Source organism: Varanus komodoensis, unplaced genomic scaffold (assembly GCF_004798865.1).
Source record: "Varanus komodoensis strain SLA01 unplaced genomic scaffold, ASM479886v1 scaffold2, whole genome shotgun sequence".
NCBI classification, from domain to species: domain Eukaryota; kingdom Metazoa; phylum Chordata; class Lepidosauria; order Squamata; family Varanidae; genus Varanus; species Varanus komodoensis.
The window spans coordinates 9,476,768-9,493,283 of record NW_025335568.1 but is presented as its reverse complement, the minus strand read 5'-3'; the positions used below and the strand labels follow the sequence as shown (position 1 = coordinate 9,493,283).

The 16,516-nt window shown below is 39.3% G+C and overlaps 1 protein-coding gene across 2 annotated transcripts in view; it reads right to left on the bottom strand.

The window, feature by feature from the left end:
* Positions 1–1,050: 1,050 nt before the first annotated feature.
* BMP2K (BMP2 inducible kinase) overlaps positions 1,051–16,516 on the bottom strand; it is a 69,603-nt gene continuing 54,137 nt past the window's right edge. For both annotated transcript variants that reach the window (XM_044429011.1, XM_044429012.1), the window contains exon 16: positions 1,051–7,152. In XM_044429011.1, the coding sequence (XP_044284946.1) occupies positions 5,711–7,152 (1,442 nt within the window). In that variant the 3' untranslated portion in view covers positions 1,051–5,710. The remainder of the gene's footprint in view (positions 7,153–16,516) is intronic.

The window sequence follows — 16,516 nt, the reverse complement described above, 5'->3', positions numbered from 1 at the left end:
GGAACCAACAAGTGAGATAGAATAGCTTTTGTGCTCAAATGAACCATCCAGAGATCTTTCTGCCTTTAGGCAGTATAGAAATGCAATTAATAAAGATTTTTGTATTGTGAAATTCTTACATGGATTCTCAGGTGGTGTCTAAACTTAGTCCCCTGTGTATGTTCTTCTCTGGAGTATGAGGTCTGTGTGTGTGTGGGTGTGTGTGTGTGTGGGTGTGTGTGTGTGTGTGTGTGTGTGTAACAGTGATTACAGGCAGGGAACACAAGAATGCTGTTAAGTATTCCACAAACAACTGGGATCCTTTCAAGATACTTACTTTATGGCATATCTGACCTGCAAATATAATAGGCATGCTATTGAGGTGAAGTCAAGAGAAGGCATCCAGGGTGCCAGAAAAACCTGAGCAATCAAAAGTTTACTGACATTCCATGCAGAGCATATGCCTCAAGAATGAAATAACTGGCAAGCTGTGATGAGGAAGGAAGGGTTAAAGTCATAACCACAACGCAGTGCCCTCCTGATTGATTAGATTTATATCCTGCCTTTTTAAAAAGAACTCAGATATGTGTTGAATACAACATCCATTATTTCTACCCAATCAACATGCTAACTGGGGATGATGGGAGCTATATTCCAACACATCTGAAGGATATTATGCTGGGAAAGCCTGACCTAGCTAAGCATTGGGAACAAGCTGAAACACCATGACATGAAGAATTGGTGGTGGCATCTTCCTTTTCTCACTCAGCATATTTTGTCTATACAGAGTAACATCAGAAGCAGTGTAACTAGTGACTCCAGTAGGCTAAGGGCGTCAGCATGCTCTTCGATAGTTTTTCCTCATGGACTTAAGACTGTTTATCTGTAGAGAAGTAATGCACAACATTTGAAGGGGTTCTCCGAATGGTGCATGTTGACTGAAGCAAGAGAACCTTAGAGGAGCGGTAAACACAAGAGAAGTTTGTAACAGTGCACACACACACAATGCAGCCATTGCTTGAATGGCAAGGGTAACCTACAACACAAAATCACACAATTAGGCAACAGGTCTACAGAATCAAGGTCTCTGGTTTATTTATTTAGTAACAACTTGCAAGTTGTTTTTTCAGGTACATCAATTTCACACAAAAGTGAAAGTTCTGTATTAGTGGTACACACAAAAAAAAAGCTTTAGAAATTTCAAGTCTAACAAGAAATGGAAGTGTAATTTGAAAAAGTGCACTTAAAGCTGTTTGCCAGCAATTAAAATATAGCATTATGCTGTTTTACTTGAGTGATATCCTAGTCACAGAAACCAAACGTGGCAATAGACACTATTAGTATATTTCTTCTTTTCAAAGAAGCACTCTACGAGAATAACTGGGCAGCCATTGTTTTGCATTTCCCTGTTACACTTTAGCAGCTTTTGGCTATACTTGTTTTTTGAATGCCATGAAAATGATTGTGACTGCAATGTTATGTTTTAGATCACAAACTCCAAGAGATATGTGATGTGTGCGTGTGTATATTTTATATAAGTCTCTCTATATAAAAATACACCCTATCATATAAAAATCTTCAGATAAACTCTAGATGCTATTCTCACAGTAGTAGCTATATCCATTTATTCTCACAGTAGGTTTTTCTTATTCTTGGGAGAAAAGGATTTATGGGACAGCTTCCCCACAACCTGGGCACTGATCCTGACCCTTGACATTATGGGGTGCTTGCCACTGAATTTAACATGTGCAGAATTAAGCACATAAAGGCTCTTTGTATAGGGTAAAAAGAAGTATCCCTAAATTGATACTTGGATAGCAGGTGGTAGATTCACTAAGTTTATCTGGTTAAACAACAGTACCATCAGAAAACAGTCACAGAGATCTGGTTGACTGAGCAGTCACCATGAGGTGATTTTACCAGAAGAAAAAACATGAGAAGTTAAAGAAGCGCATGGTTTTTTTAGCCTTTGGGAACACACTGGAAATTAAGCATCTGCAATGCTAATTGGTACAATAAAAGTACCTTTGGGTGATGATAATACCAAAATCAGCAAGTGATTCTGTCCTCAAAATTAACTACACAGCTGCTTTTAAAAGTTGCATTGAGCTTTCTGCTATCATGGAAAGATCAAACCACTGAGAGAGGCAATGCTGGGGTGGGGAGGCAATGCTCGGGGGGGGGGGGGGACAAAAAAATTCACCTGGCAATCATTGGTATAAATCAACACCTTCCAACCTTCTTACTATTTCAGGAAAGGTGACACATTTGATTCCAGATATATGCAGACATTCACATATAACACAAGCAAAGTATCTCCCCCAAAAGATACTGATTACACTTTTTATGACATCCAGAACTGAAGGGAAATTCAAATTATTAATTCTGCAGCTCTTGGCAAAAGCAAAATAGGCAACATAGAGATACAACTTTGTGCTGTCTGCCAGTATACCCCAGCAACCACAAAGGACAAATATACCATTCTTATTTACAGTAACCTAGGAAAATAAAGTCTTATGCAAAAAAAAAGTCTGTCTAGTCCATAAGAATATATCAAGCACAGGGGGTATTAAAGACCCTATTTAAAAGTGAAGAAGGTTGACAATAATGCAAAGGGCCATTTCTGTGTACTTTGGACTTAAAGTTATGCTACAGAATGTATGTCTAGGCCTCAATCCTGCAAAACCTCCATACACCTTCATCCATACTACCAATCTAACTGCACAGATTGTGTATTGCTGATTTCCTCCAGGAGACACTGCTGAAAAATGTGACAAAGCACCTGTAGTGATAACTGAGAAAACCTTGAACATTTTCTAACCCAACAAACTGCTGAGTGAAATATTTGGAAAAATCCATAAATAAGAATCATGCACATGTGCCACGTCCTCCCTCCCTATCACTGATTTATCGCAGGATCAGTTTCATACCCCCCTCCGCCCACCCTGGTCAAAGGCATTTAATATGTCCATATAAAATGTATGGAACAGAATTGTCTATGATAGACTACAAGACATAGATATAAGGAAACCCCTTCTGCCAACGCAATCATTTATTTAACGCAACACAGTAACTGCATCATTCTAGACTGGATTATTATTTTCTTGCTCATTTTTCACAGCACTGGATTTTTCTAACTATTTTCTGAAAAAGCATCTAGCAAGCAGTGGTGCAGAGGAAACAATTTTCAGACAGCTTGAAATATAAGATTCCAGCTTTCATCCCCAAGCCAGAGAAATTTAGTTACAATCAATTGGACAAGTTAGCTGTGAAATTAATTCCCACTCATTTTAATCAGACCTTAGTTTGACTACTTTGGGCATGAGGGGAGGGATTCTATGCCCCTTGAAAGCACCTACTTCTTTAGAAACACACAGAGACACTACTGCATTGGCTCAGCTGCCTGTAATAAGCCTTATGTCAACACTGGAATTCCAGCCTGCTACAGCCATGTCAATTATGATATGCTTCCTACATGGAAAGCCCTTCTATATATGAATTAGTCACATGGATATATACACGTAGTTGTAGTTCTCCATGTTTGTTGTGCTGGGAAGCCACAGCCTACTTTAGGTAGGCAATCTTGTTACGCTTAAAGCCACCTCCAAACAGAGCTCTCTGGTTCCAGTTTTAAATCAAAAGTTTTAACAACAAAATCTGTATTGCATTCTAAGAGGTTTTGGCACAAGAAAAAAAGGAGTGGGCGTGCAGAGGTACATTCACAGCTCATACATTTGGCCATGTGTGCTTTGCAGAAATATTTAGTCTCGCGAGAAAAACATCCAACTGACCTGGGATTTGTGCTTGGTATGACAGAAAGGGAGATGGGCTAGAAACAGACAACTAGAGAAAGCTTCAAGTCATATCTTTAAAAGATTGCCCCTAAACATTACATAAAAGGAACCATTTTTATAAAAATTACTTTGAAAGGTATGTTTTCCTAAGCAATTTTGATCCTTTGCCACTTTCAAAATTCATTCTTGTTATAAGCATCAAGTTGCAAATTACAAATAGTGCAGCTAGAGTGCAGAAACCACCACTGGGCACCTGTTTGGGAAATTCGTTCACCAGGAAGTATTTAACCTCCTCCAGATTAGATTTCATGTTTGTACGACTTCATATTCAATCAATAACAAACACATCCAGAGTTCGTTTAGATGCACAGAAGAGTTTCAGATCAGATTCACAAAGATGTGAATAAGTATTCATGGTCAAAGATCAAGCAATGTCAGGTTTACATGCACTCCATAGGATTTTTGATGACCCCATGCCACAAACTAAGTTGCTTTCCAAGCATTTGTCCAACACGCACGCACGCACGCACACACACACAACCATTGCAGTGATTTTAGATCCTGGCCATAGGCTACCATTTAAATGCAGTAGTTCACTGTGGTGTTTTCACACCCACCCATTTCAAAGAAAGTCAAGTTGGCCCTAACTTTAGTCTAACGAACTAAGTACTTGGAAGACTTTCAGCTAAAGCTCCCACCGTATTTCAGGCTGCCTTTTGGATCTAAAATGGGCACAAAACAAGCAAGGACATTACTTTCACCCAAGTGGAAAGTTCAAAATGTATCATCTACTCACCTTCTAAGTTCTGGAAATTTTTAAGCAGTGTCTCAACGGCACCAATTGGCTCAGAGGTAAATTCATAGCAGGACGTGCTGGTCCTGGCTGTAAGGCATTGGTGGTTTATTATGCAGTTTGCTGACAGACTCAAATCACTATCAATATTTGTAAACCTTTCAGTTTTATACCTCCTTTGCTGGAAACTGCCTGAATTCAAGTTACAGGTTTCTTTAGCGCTCAGCGTACTTTGCTTGAACTCTTAGAAAAAGTACAACCTTTTGAGACAATCAAAATATTAGGTGAGCAATTTTAGAAAGGAATGAAAAACATTTTAGGGTATACACAGTTTATCTGGAATAAAAACCCCTGATAAAATGAACCAACTTTGGGTGAAATTCCTACTGACTATCTGTACAAGCCTGAAATTGCTACAAATTTTCTGGCTTTTGCTTTCCGTCTTGTCTAGCACTACATGCAAATAACCAGGCTGTTTTCCCAAATGAACTGTGTAGTCTTCAAAACGCTGCAGAATCCAACCGTCTACTGTGATTTTCTCCTTCCATTTCCAGCTTGCTCTAATATTGTATTCCACTAAGTTCTTGAGATCTCAAGAGTTACAACTATCCCTGTTTTACGTTAATGGCACTTACTGGGAAAAAGCAGTGTTCTGGCATACACAGGCAGAAAGGACTGTGTCTCTTTGTATATTTCTAGGCATCAGTGTCAAGCCAGCAAACTCTGATGTTCAGAACAAGAAAGTCTAAATCAACTTGGCTGACTTCGGCATTTTCTCATTTCTGGGTTGATAGATCCTGTTCCATCCGGCCAGTCATAGTACACCATAAGTCAGACCTTTCTTTCTCTTGACTGAAGTGTAACTACACTACAAAAAGGGCACAATGGTTGTGTGCAATATATTCATAGGCAGAACCTACAATATTAACCTCTGATTTCTCTTTTCTTCTCTTAATGAAACATATTCACCTCCTCACCATCTGAAATTTGTATATCTAACATGGCAGATTTTAAAATCCTAGGATCTAGTCAGAATTAAGAATGAATATGTTGTATGTAAAAAATAAATCAGTCTCTTCTCAATTCGACCATTGGATGGTCTTAAAATCCAAGTGAAATAATGCAGGGCTACTCCTGGAAGAATCTACTGTTTGGAAGGAAATGGGGCAGCTCCAAATGGATCTAACTCTACTGCCTGTTGCTGTTGGATTTGTTGAGATGTCACACTTGGCACAACAACAATTTCTGTGAAAGGAACTGCCCCAAAATCATCTGTTAATTTTACCCCATCACCAGAATGAATGCTGCCAAGTAGTGAACTCTGTCTAGGCCTGCCAGGCACTACTGTATTATGGTCCCCACGATTGTCAGCCAGTCCTTGATGCTGTGGAAGACGCACCAATTCTGTGGGGTGGAACGGCTTGGCTCCAAAGGGATCCAGAAGACTATCATCTGCTTGGAGAGGATTGACTCTGTCCTTGCTATCTGACAGGGTAATACTTATGTTTTCCTTGGAATCAGAGATTGTAAGAAACTCATTGCTGCTCTGAGAGTCCCGACGACCAGGCTTTTTGTGTCTACGGGCTCGCTCTGGTGTGCGGTAACTGGGCTTCAACGTCTTCTTGACGCTAGTAGGAGTGCCATGATGGCGCTTCCCATTGCTCTTAGGTACTTCCTGTTTCATACGTCTCTGGCGGGAAGATAGCTTCTGTAGGTTCCGCTGCTGCTGCTTCACTTTTTGCTGCTGCTGGCTTCCAGCTATCTCCTCAAATGGGATCAGCCCAAAGAGGTCCTCTTTGCTCCCATTTTTATTTGAAACATTAGTAGGGTGGAATGGGATACAGCCAAAAACATCCACATTTTTGGGAGATAAAGGAGAAGGTTGGGTTTCAGAACCTGAAATTAAATCATCCTGCTGAGATATTTTTCTGCTGAATGGAGCTTTGGTAAAAACATCGAAGTCATCCTGATCTTGCTCCAGGCCTGGAAAATAAGCCTGGGAAGAGAGGTCCTGGCTGTCTTTTTGCTTAGGCTCTTGAGGCTGAAGAGCAAAGAAAGGAACTGCTCCAAAGATATCAAATTCTTGTTTTGGGCTTTCCTTGGTCATTGTACCTGGTAAGTCAGGCATCACAGAGCATGGTACAGTAGGCTCCTTGACTTCAAAATTGCCAGTCCCTTCTCTGTATCTACTGCAAATAATCTCTTCTACAGGCCTCCCATGACCGGAATCAGATTCAGAACTTTGCTTATCATCATCTTCTGCATCTTCCTCAGAATCCATCAGAAGAGGGTGCTGACCAAAGTTCTCAGGCTCAGTATCGTTGTCATCCATGAAATCTCCATGCTCAGCCTGCAAAACCTCTTCATCTTCTTGCTCATCCTCTTCCTCACTGCTCTTAGGAGATGGAGGATCTGATTCAAAGTCACTCTCAGAGTCATCATTTCCCTTTTTCATGTGCCCTTCTGTCAGCCTTTTTCTGGCGTCATGTTCTTCAGCAACCAGGCTGTATACCTCATTTTTCGTTAGGCTTCCTATTTTGTTTTCTAGATTGCTGACAGACTTATTTACTTCATTTCCAGGGGAACCTGAAATAATGAGCATAAAAGAGAACTTCAATTCCTTCTTAGTGTTTCACGGTTCCCACATACAGTACATACTCTTAATGTAGACGAATGTTTCCCTCCCAACCAGGATGGATATTTCCTTGATGGACAGAGATAAATTCCACAATAAACTGCAGGTAAATCAGAAGATTAGATTCCATTTGCAATTCTTTCATTGTAGGATATACATAAAGCTGTATCATATCAAGGTGGCCCCAATTTCAACAATACGTGGCTTGCAAAAAATGTATTCAGCATAAGAAATGCATTTTGTTGTATCAGACCAAAAGGTCCATAAAGTTCTGATACACCATCCTGTCTCCAGCAGTGAACAACTCAGCGAGTCTGAGAAGCCTTTAATCCACTCTGTTTGATCCCCACTGAAGGAACACCGACAGAGCATGGGTGTTCCATTCTTAACTGTTGTGACAGCGATTTATAACAGCAATTGTTACTTATCTTCCACAAATTTGTTTAGCTCTTTTAAAGTGACCCAGTTAATGGCTATCATCACAATTTTTGGCAATGAATTCTATAATCAGATATTGTGTACGTTTCCTTTTTAGCACAAAATTTAACCCAATGTCAGCTAATTATGAGAAGCTACCTTGGAACTTGTTCCATTGGTCCAAGCAATTGTGCAAAATCTTAGGCATATGTCTTCTCCATCTTCTAAAGAGTGTTTCCGCGTGTGCAGTTCTGCCCCTTTCTGATCTTTCTCAGGTAACACCAAGTTCTAGTCTTAAGCGACTACATCACCTGCTTTCCCCAGTATAGCTATGAATTCACAACTTAACCTTGTCTTTAAGATAAAACATACTACACCAGCCACCATTCTGCCATCTGATCATTGTGTTATTTTCTTTATTTTCTCGCAGTAAATTAAACAAAAATCTGAGTTGATTGCAGGCACATCTGTACATTTTATTTTAACACTGCAATGGTATGCATGTTTAGCCATAAGTCCCACTGTATTCAGTTCAAGTTACTACATAGTAGTAGTAGCTTAGAATTGCAGCCTTGATCATTAGGTTTGATCAATATACTCATAGACACTCTTACTTTCATGTCCTTACTGAAATATTCTTAACCACAGGATGCACCCTTAAAAAACTATACACATTGAGTACACTGAACAGATACATTCAATGTTAGAACAATGATGGGCAGATCTCCAAATGTTTGGGACTTCAAACCATCAGTCTCATCACAATGACCAATGGTCAAGAATACTGGAAACTGGTCCAAATATTCAGAAATCTAGTTTCTGCTCACCTTTGTTGTAAACTAGGACCCCCCACATACTCCTTGGGTGGTTTATGGCAAATTTAGATTTACCAATTTTCATACAAAGTTAGTACTTTTATCCTAATAGGCATTATTCTGCTACCGAGTTGTACCTCAACTGAACTTGACCCTGTTTGGAGAGATCATTTTGAAGTTATTCAGTGTCTAGGATGTTATTAAACTGAATAAATCAACATCCACAATCTTGGCCATCTAACTTCAGCCATTCTGGCAAATCCTTAGGGGATCCCAATGTTTACATCTCTCCAGAGGTCCTTAGGGGATCCCAATGTTTGCAACAGATGGTTTACAATGAAAACCATCTGTTTATATTTGTACCATGCGTCCTGATTTCAAAGCAGATACCAGTTAATCCAAAATTTCATTATGTTCCTATTCCATGGCCTTGAAACTTGAAATCAAGAGGCTCACATTCTGGCCTCATCCATTCAAGGGCAGATTGAGGGTCACTGGGAAGCTGCACCTGCTAAGAAGAACATCAGAGCAAGAGACTAGCCTCTATTGAGCAGAGAAGGAGCTGGTGGTCCAAAACTTGCCTTCCTCCCTATCCCTTTTTTGAATTATATTTGTACAGCACATAGAAACTATTAGGTATTTTGTAAACTGTGACTAATTCAAGTTAATACCATCATTACTTTCTCCAAGCTTTTGAAAGTTTAAGTTTTTTATCCATACACTTCAAATGAGTTTCGTATTTTGAATTACTTCATGATAAGTTTACTTCCCTCCATTTTCTAAAGTGTCTTTTTTACTCCAGATTTTTTTCTCAAGTTTCTAATAACTAATTGATGTATAAGAGGACATGTCAAAACTTCCTTGTTCCCGATCTATCTCAGGGGAATTAAAAATTCATAAATGTTTAACTCTTTGACTGTTGGTTTTGGTAGGGTCACAGAATGTATGATATTGCTCATCAGTGATCCCTGGAAAGTTGGCATAATACCAGGAGACACAAAGAGGCTTTTCTCATCTTGTTCCTCAAGTAAATCCAAAAACATTTACTGTTTTATAAAGTAACTGGTTCAAACTCAGTTGGGTTTTGAGATGTAAGGTTACAGGTATTAGAAAGAAGGTGGCTCCAGCCACAAAGTAATTTTCTGATGTGCTGATTAGAACACTGACAAAAGAAACAGAGGTCATTGTGCAACTACTGACAGTAATAGTCAAGGAACTGTTAAGCCTGGGGCCTTCAATTTGTGTTTAGTTAGAAATAGTTAACTTGCTGGTTTAAAACAGTGCATGGAATATGCAAATATCATGATTAATTGAAGGCAAGTTAAAGATAATTGAAGAGAAATCACTGGCAAGCCAGATAAAAGATAATTGAAACGTAGAAGTTACAGGATGTTCTAGTAAGATGTGCTCCGGGCACCACAGCCTCCTCCTAACATCAGCAAGACAATGACTGTTACAATCCAAGGATATGTGATAACAGAACAGACACATGGTGTTACTACGTGAATGCAGAATGACTGAGCTAGAAAACAACCTGCAAGGTAGTCTATTGTTAAGTGTCACCATTTCTGCAATGAGCTGAGAGTGTAAACCAGAGGAGCAGAACTGGGGACGTTTACAGAACTTCCATTCTTGTAAAATTCAGAATTTGTTCTCTCCATTAAAGCCTTCTTTATTCCATCTAACAGGAGGCCAGGATCCTCTCTACAATCAATTCCACATATGCTCTGGAGACTAAGACTCTACTCAAGTAGGTAGTATCTAACCAGCTAAGTTATATCATCTTTTTGATTTTTATTATTATTATTTTTATTATTTTTTAATTTATATCCTGCCTTTTTCCTACAAAGGGCTCAAGGCAGCTTACATTATCTCTCCTCCTCCATCTTATCCCCACAACAACAACCCTGTGAGGTAGGTTGGGCTGAGAGACTGTGACTGGCCCAAAGTCACCCAGATGGCTCCATGGCCGAGCGGGGACTCGAACCCAGATCCTCTGAGTCCCAGTCCCATGCTCTTAACCACTACACAATTCTGTGCAGAATTGTAACATTCCCTTGTTGCTTCTAAGTAAACTTTTTTATTTTTTATATTTGGCAGTGTTGATTTTAAAAAGGATTATCACTGAAAACTCCTGGCCACACAAAGGGCCTCACAAAGGGCATCTTAGCCTCTGGTTTTTCATTGGCCATGTGGAGGGTCCGCTGCCAACACATCTTGTCTTTTGAACACCTGAGAGTGCAAGCAAGTCTCCACTACATGCCCCTCACCAAGGCAGAGGAGACATAGGGAGTGGCTGTTGGCAGCTGGGAGGCATGCAGCACACAAGGGGCTGCCACCAATTTTCCCTCAAGGAGGGAAGAGCAGAGCAAGAAAGGCAGAGAAGAACAGAGGAGAGGCGTCCCTCAGGCTATGAGGGCACCTGTGGGGAACAGCAAGTGTGCAGCAGAAAGAGGGCAAAAACGATAGGGGAGTGTGGAGTTATTTTTTAAAGAAAGTAGAGAGAGTTAGCAGAAAAGAGGAAGAGCAGGACACAGAAGGAAACAAAGGATGAGAGGTGAGTGACACAGTTCACACCAATCAGGCGATACAGCAAGGTGTGCAGTAAGAAAGAATCAACTGAAGAAGTGGGCGGGTTAGGGTTCTATAAAAAAAGGAAGCCTATAACTTTAGGAGTTCTTTAGCTTAAAAACTGATAAGCAAAGGATAAAATGAAGTGTATTAATATATGCATAATGTGGAGAAAGTGAAAATCTTCTCAGAATACAAGAATCAGGGGTCATCCAATAAAACAGAATAATGAAGAATATGACAAAGAAAAGGAAGTACTTGACACAAAACAATATTAGACTATGGAATTTGCTACCAGCTTGAAAAAAGAATTAGATAACTCCAGAGACAATCATGCAATCAATGCCTTCTAATCCCAATTATTATAAACTCTCTTTGGGATCTGAGTCTCTTAATACCAGTGTTTGGTGAACACAGGCTGCAGGGTGCAATGGCACTGGAGTCTTACTTTAGAGATTCCCATAGGCATCTGAATGGGAACAGGAAGCTAGACTAGATTGGACCTTTGAGTTGATTCAGTATGGCTGCTGTTATGTATTTAAATCTCTGCCAGGTGTCCTGAAATGGGTGAGCAACTTCCAGGGACTGGGGTCACAGTGCCCCAGGAACTCACTAAGGCTTGTACTCCATCCCTCCGAAACTGCTGCCAAACGTGCTGTGGTAGCAACAAAAAAAGCAGCAATCTTGCAAGTTAGCATGCCTGCCTGCCTTAAATACTATAAACCACCAATATTTTATGGAATATAAAATAATCCAACCTATGGAATTCACTCCCCAAAGAGGTCCGCCTGGCACCATCGTTACGGGTTTTTCGGCGCCAGGTAAAGACCTTTTTATTTAAACATCATTTCAATTGTTAAAACATATGATCTGGCCAGGGCAACTTCTTCTTCCTTCTCTTTCTCCTCCTATATTTTTATTTTATACTGATAATTTTAATTTTATATTTGTAAGTCAATGTATTTTTTGGATTTTTGTATTTAATGGTAATTTATTATGTACTATTGTATTTCAATGTATTTTATCATGTTGTAAGCCGCCCCGAGGTTTCGGCAAGGGGCGGCATAGAAATGTTATAATAATAATAATAATAATAATAATAATAATAATAATAATCCTTTCCAGAACTTCAGCAACTGGCTGAAATGGAAGAATCGAGCCAACCTAGCTCTCTTTAAATAGGACTACAAATCTCATCATCCCTCTGTTCTGTTTATGTTAGGAAAAAACTACAGAACAAAGGAAAAACTATGTAACTGTATATGTTGGGAAAATAAAAATTATTTAACAAAACCTCATCATCCCTAGTTTGCATGGGTATGATGGGGGTTATAGTCCAAGGCTTCTGGTGAGCATTACATTTGGGAATGCTGTCTAGAATTGTTATCTGCTGACGGACCTAAAGATGCAGAAACCTCTACTGGGTCACCAAGATAAGAGTAACAAAATGTCAACATATACTTGCAGGATTCAAATGAACAGAAACATCAGGAGCACTGAGCTTTAAACAGTTTCAAGGTTTGCTTCTGGTGTCAGATTCTTCTTCATTTACTATACTTTATAGCCAAATTAAAATGTGGATTTGATCCCTTGATCTGATGTAGATTTCCCAAAGGAACAAAAAATTTAATACCTTAAGTCATTTAAATCCTGCCATTTTAAACATGTGCTTAGATACAATTATTATTTACACGGATGTTATTATTTTGTAAGATTAAAAGCTTAATCTATCCACAAGAGTGTAGCACAACATTGTTCAAACACAATTTTTTGAAAAGCTATCATCAGCCATTTTTTTCTACATATGAAGAAAAAGCATTTCTTCAATTTAGGCATACCATTTGTAAAATATGTTCCTGGTTGAGGTGTGTTTTGAACCAGGAACTCAGGTAGTAATCTGTAGGTGCTTCTAGCTTTCACTTATCAGCAACTCAGTCTTTTGTAAGACTCCACAGATGTAACACTGATTTGTCATTTAATTTCATGAGAGCACTACATTCAAATTCTCCCAAGCCCAAGTCTCTGTAGTTCAACACTATATCAAACAGAACAATATTGTTAAGTAGTATTTGCATACATGCATGCGTGTGCATATGGCTTTAACCTACTTCTAAACCCAGTTCAGCTTTTTGTACCAAATAAATCCGTATTTCATTTAATACTGTTAGAATTGGTAAATTCCCAAGAGGGGGAAATCTCAAGTTCACTTTTAAATCAATGCCATAACTATGTTGTAATAAGGTGCCTTAACAACAACATGCAGAAAAGATTTGATTGAAGTAATCTCTAAACGGATGCAATGAACATTTCAAATCTAAATTTATGAAGAGCTGAAGAACTTTATGGTATAACATCTGCTTGCAATGTAGTGTACAGATTACATCACTTCTAATCAGGTTTGCCGCTTGCAGAAAGCTATTGTTCTACCCTCAAATCTAACGCAGGTAGAACATCTTTAATCATAAGATCCCAATCTTCAAGGAAAATTCTGTTCTGATGTTCTTTTTCTAGACATCCGATTATAAAAGGATGAATGGTTTGCAACAACTGGAGTAATTACATGCCTTCTGCTAGTTCATCATTTCGGCGGTTGGGAGAAAGCAGCAGCATAACCATTTTAAAGCTCCTTCTGAATTGGCAACATACTGCCATCATCATTTCCCAGCAATTTGCCACATGTCAGTTCCAAGGATTGCTGAGACACACCAACTAAATCTGCACTATTCTTTGGCAATAGGCAAAGGAGCAGATGTCAAACTGTGATGGATTTAGGGACTGCTCTTACTGTTCTTATTTTTAGGAGGCATGCAAAACCTAAAAATTACAATTTTGTATGCTTTTCTTCATCTCATATAAAACTTTAGTTGTTGTTGCATCATTATAACAAAAGCCTCTTGAATTCTGGGCTGACATCCACTGATAATGAAACTATCCATCACTAAGTAGGAATACTTCTGATAAAATTACTTCTCTTTCAAATGCATGATGAACAGCAAAGGAAAGAGCCTAGAAATGGCTATCTATAATACTTGGCTCATTTTAGCAAGCGCCTTCTGCTCACCTTACACCATAAATACTCTCTAAAGATTCCATTTAAATTTTAGTAACAGAACTATGACCAGAAGAATCCCACAGTTTGAAATGAATACAAATTTTTAAACCAGGAATGGAAAGGAGCTTTCTCCAAACACAACCCTCCATCATTCTTAAAAAATCAAGTATAACCGAATGACCATTAAGAGGTTTTCAGAACACAAAGAATTATTCATTTGCCTTATATACCAGCCTTTCTCAGAAAGAGCCTGGAGAGAGAGTTAGGTGTCAGCCACATACTGGTGATGTCATCTTCCGAATCCTTGCATAATGCCCCCAAAGGTTGGAGATAAAATGGAACTTAATGGGAGCCCACAATATAACTGCCATGAATTTGGCAGAGTTGAAAAGTGCTACTTTCTGGTAGTGACCCTATAGATATGAGCTGACCCACTATTATACAGTGCCTGCTACTTCACCAAGTATCCAGGCAAACAGAGCTGGGCAAAGTTTGGCCCACCCAGCTCACCTTAATGCACACCAGGTCAGTCTCTTCACTGATGAAACAGGGGACGAGTGCTGTTTTTTGCAGCCTAATCTAGTGTTCAACAGCAACACCAGCAGATGGGAGAAATGGTTCACAAAGGTACTCAAATCATGAGGAAAAAGGAGACTGACTAAAGAGGAACACAACTAGCTGTCTGTATTTCTCCTTCCCATGACAATATCCTTTGCTCTCCTCCCCATATTTCCCCCTAACAACCACAGTCCTAACAGTAGCTCCCTGAATCACTCCCACCTATCCCATGGCACATATTTCCCTTCTTCCCAAGTACAATGCACAATCATTTACATTGCAAATACAATATACATGAAAGCAAGACAACTGTCATGCTACACTTTAAATGAGCAAAACAGAAAATAGCAGCAACCATGATATGTAAATGTAAGACAGCATAGTAGAAAGCACCAGAAAAATCAAATTCAGAAAAACCTATTGCTCAGAGACTTCTGTTCCCCCCCCCCCCTTTTCACCAGGAAAGTAGCCTAGAAGCCCCACCTTTTCATAGCCAATTCATTCCAGTGAAGTACAGAGCCAAAGCACCTCCTATCACACACCAGAGGGGACCTATTGTAAAATGTGAAAAGGATGGAGACCCCTGCTGCTGAGGCTGCTTTTATCCTTCCCACCTCTAATTAGCAGGAAAATCTCAGCTGGTCTCACTCAGCCTCTGCTTTTACAGACTACTAAAACAATGAAATAGAGGCAGTAGCTCCTTGTAAGAGGACAGATTATATTAATTGCATCTCCCACTCCTGTTATCAGTCTCTATGCTTAATTGTGGGACTAAGGAAGAGGCTTTGGCACACACAAAAATGTCTTAGTTCCCATAAGATTTAACATCGATCCCTGTATGGTGCAATTTAGTTATGGAAGATACTAAAAACGTTTCACATTTAGGTTTATAGAACAGTAATTAAGGACATTTAATAAAGCTTGAACAGTTATTTGTTATCTTATATAATTTATAAGATACATCCAACTTCTATATAGTTGGATGTATCTTATATCCAGCGATTTTGAGTGCCTGAGTTTGCTTGCTTTACTCTTCCCTCATCATTTTTTCCAACTTGTGCCATGTCTTTTGAATCACGAACAGGGCAACTACAGCTCTCCAGGTGTAGTGTCAACTGTAATTCCACCATCCCTGACCACTGCATATGCTGGCTGGGCCAATGGAAGGTGGAGTCCAACAACATCTGGAGGGTTGCAGATTCCCCACCCTGGCTGTGTTGTTTTTATTATGTGAACTGCACTGGAAGCCTTTAACTGAAAAGGGGGGGGGGGAGTAAAATCATTTAAAATAAAAAATCAAGGGCAGACATTGTCTACCTTTAATGTAAACCATAGGACAATCAATCACCTCCAAATGTTTTGGACTACACTGTCACAATCCCAACTCTACTATTCTATGATTCCCTATCCAGCAACCATGTTAGCTGGGACACCTAAAATACCTGGAGCCAGGTTCCTACCCATGGTTTATAAAACAGAATTAAAGCTCAGTTCCTCAAATGTTCTCTTAGAAAATCAGACTGATAGTGGTAGATTGATGAATGAAATTGTTTTCATTCATTCAAATAGATACTACCCCATTCCCACAAGCTCCGGGTAGTTTACAAGAAATTAAAACCAACAGTGATTAAAATTAACCTACACTTTCAAAAGGTGCAAGCATAGCAGAGGGCTGGACCCAACGACCTTCTGGCCCCTTCCAACGCTATACTATGTATTCTATGATTGTAAATCACATGCTGTTTGATAATTAAGTAGAGGCAAATGATACAGTGTGCAAATCACGGGGATACGCTTTATTATTCACTCTTACACCATGAACAATTTTTTTCCACCTGGACAAAGTACAAGATGCACAAACTGCCATCAGCCAGGGACCCACGAATCACTGGGAGATTGCAT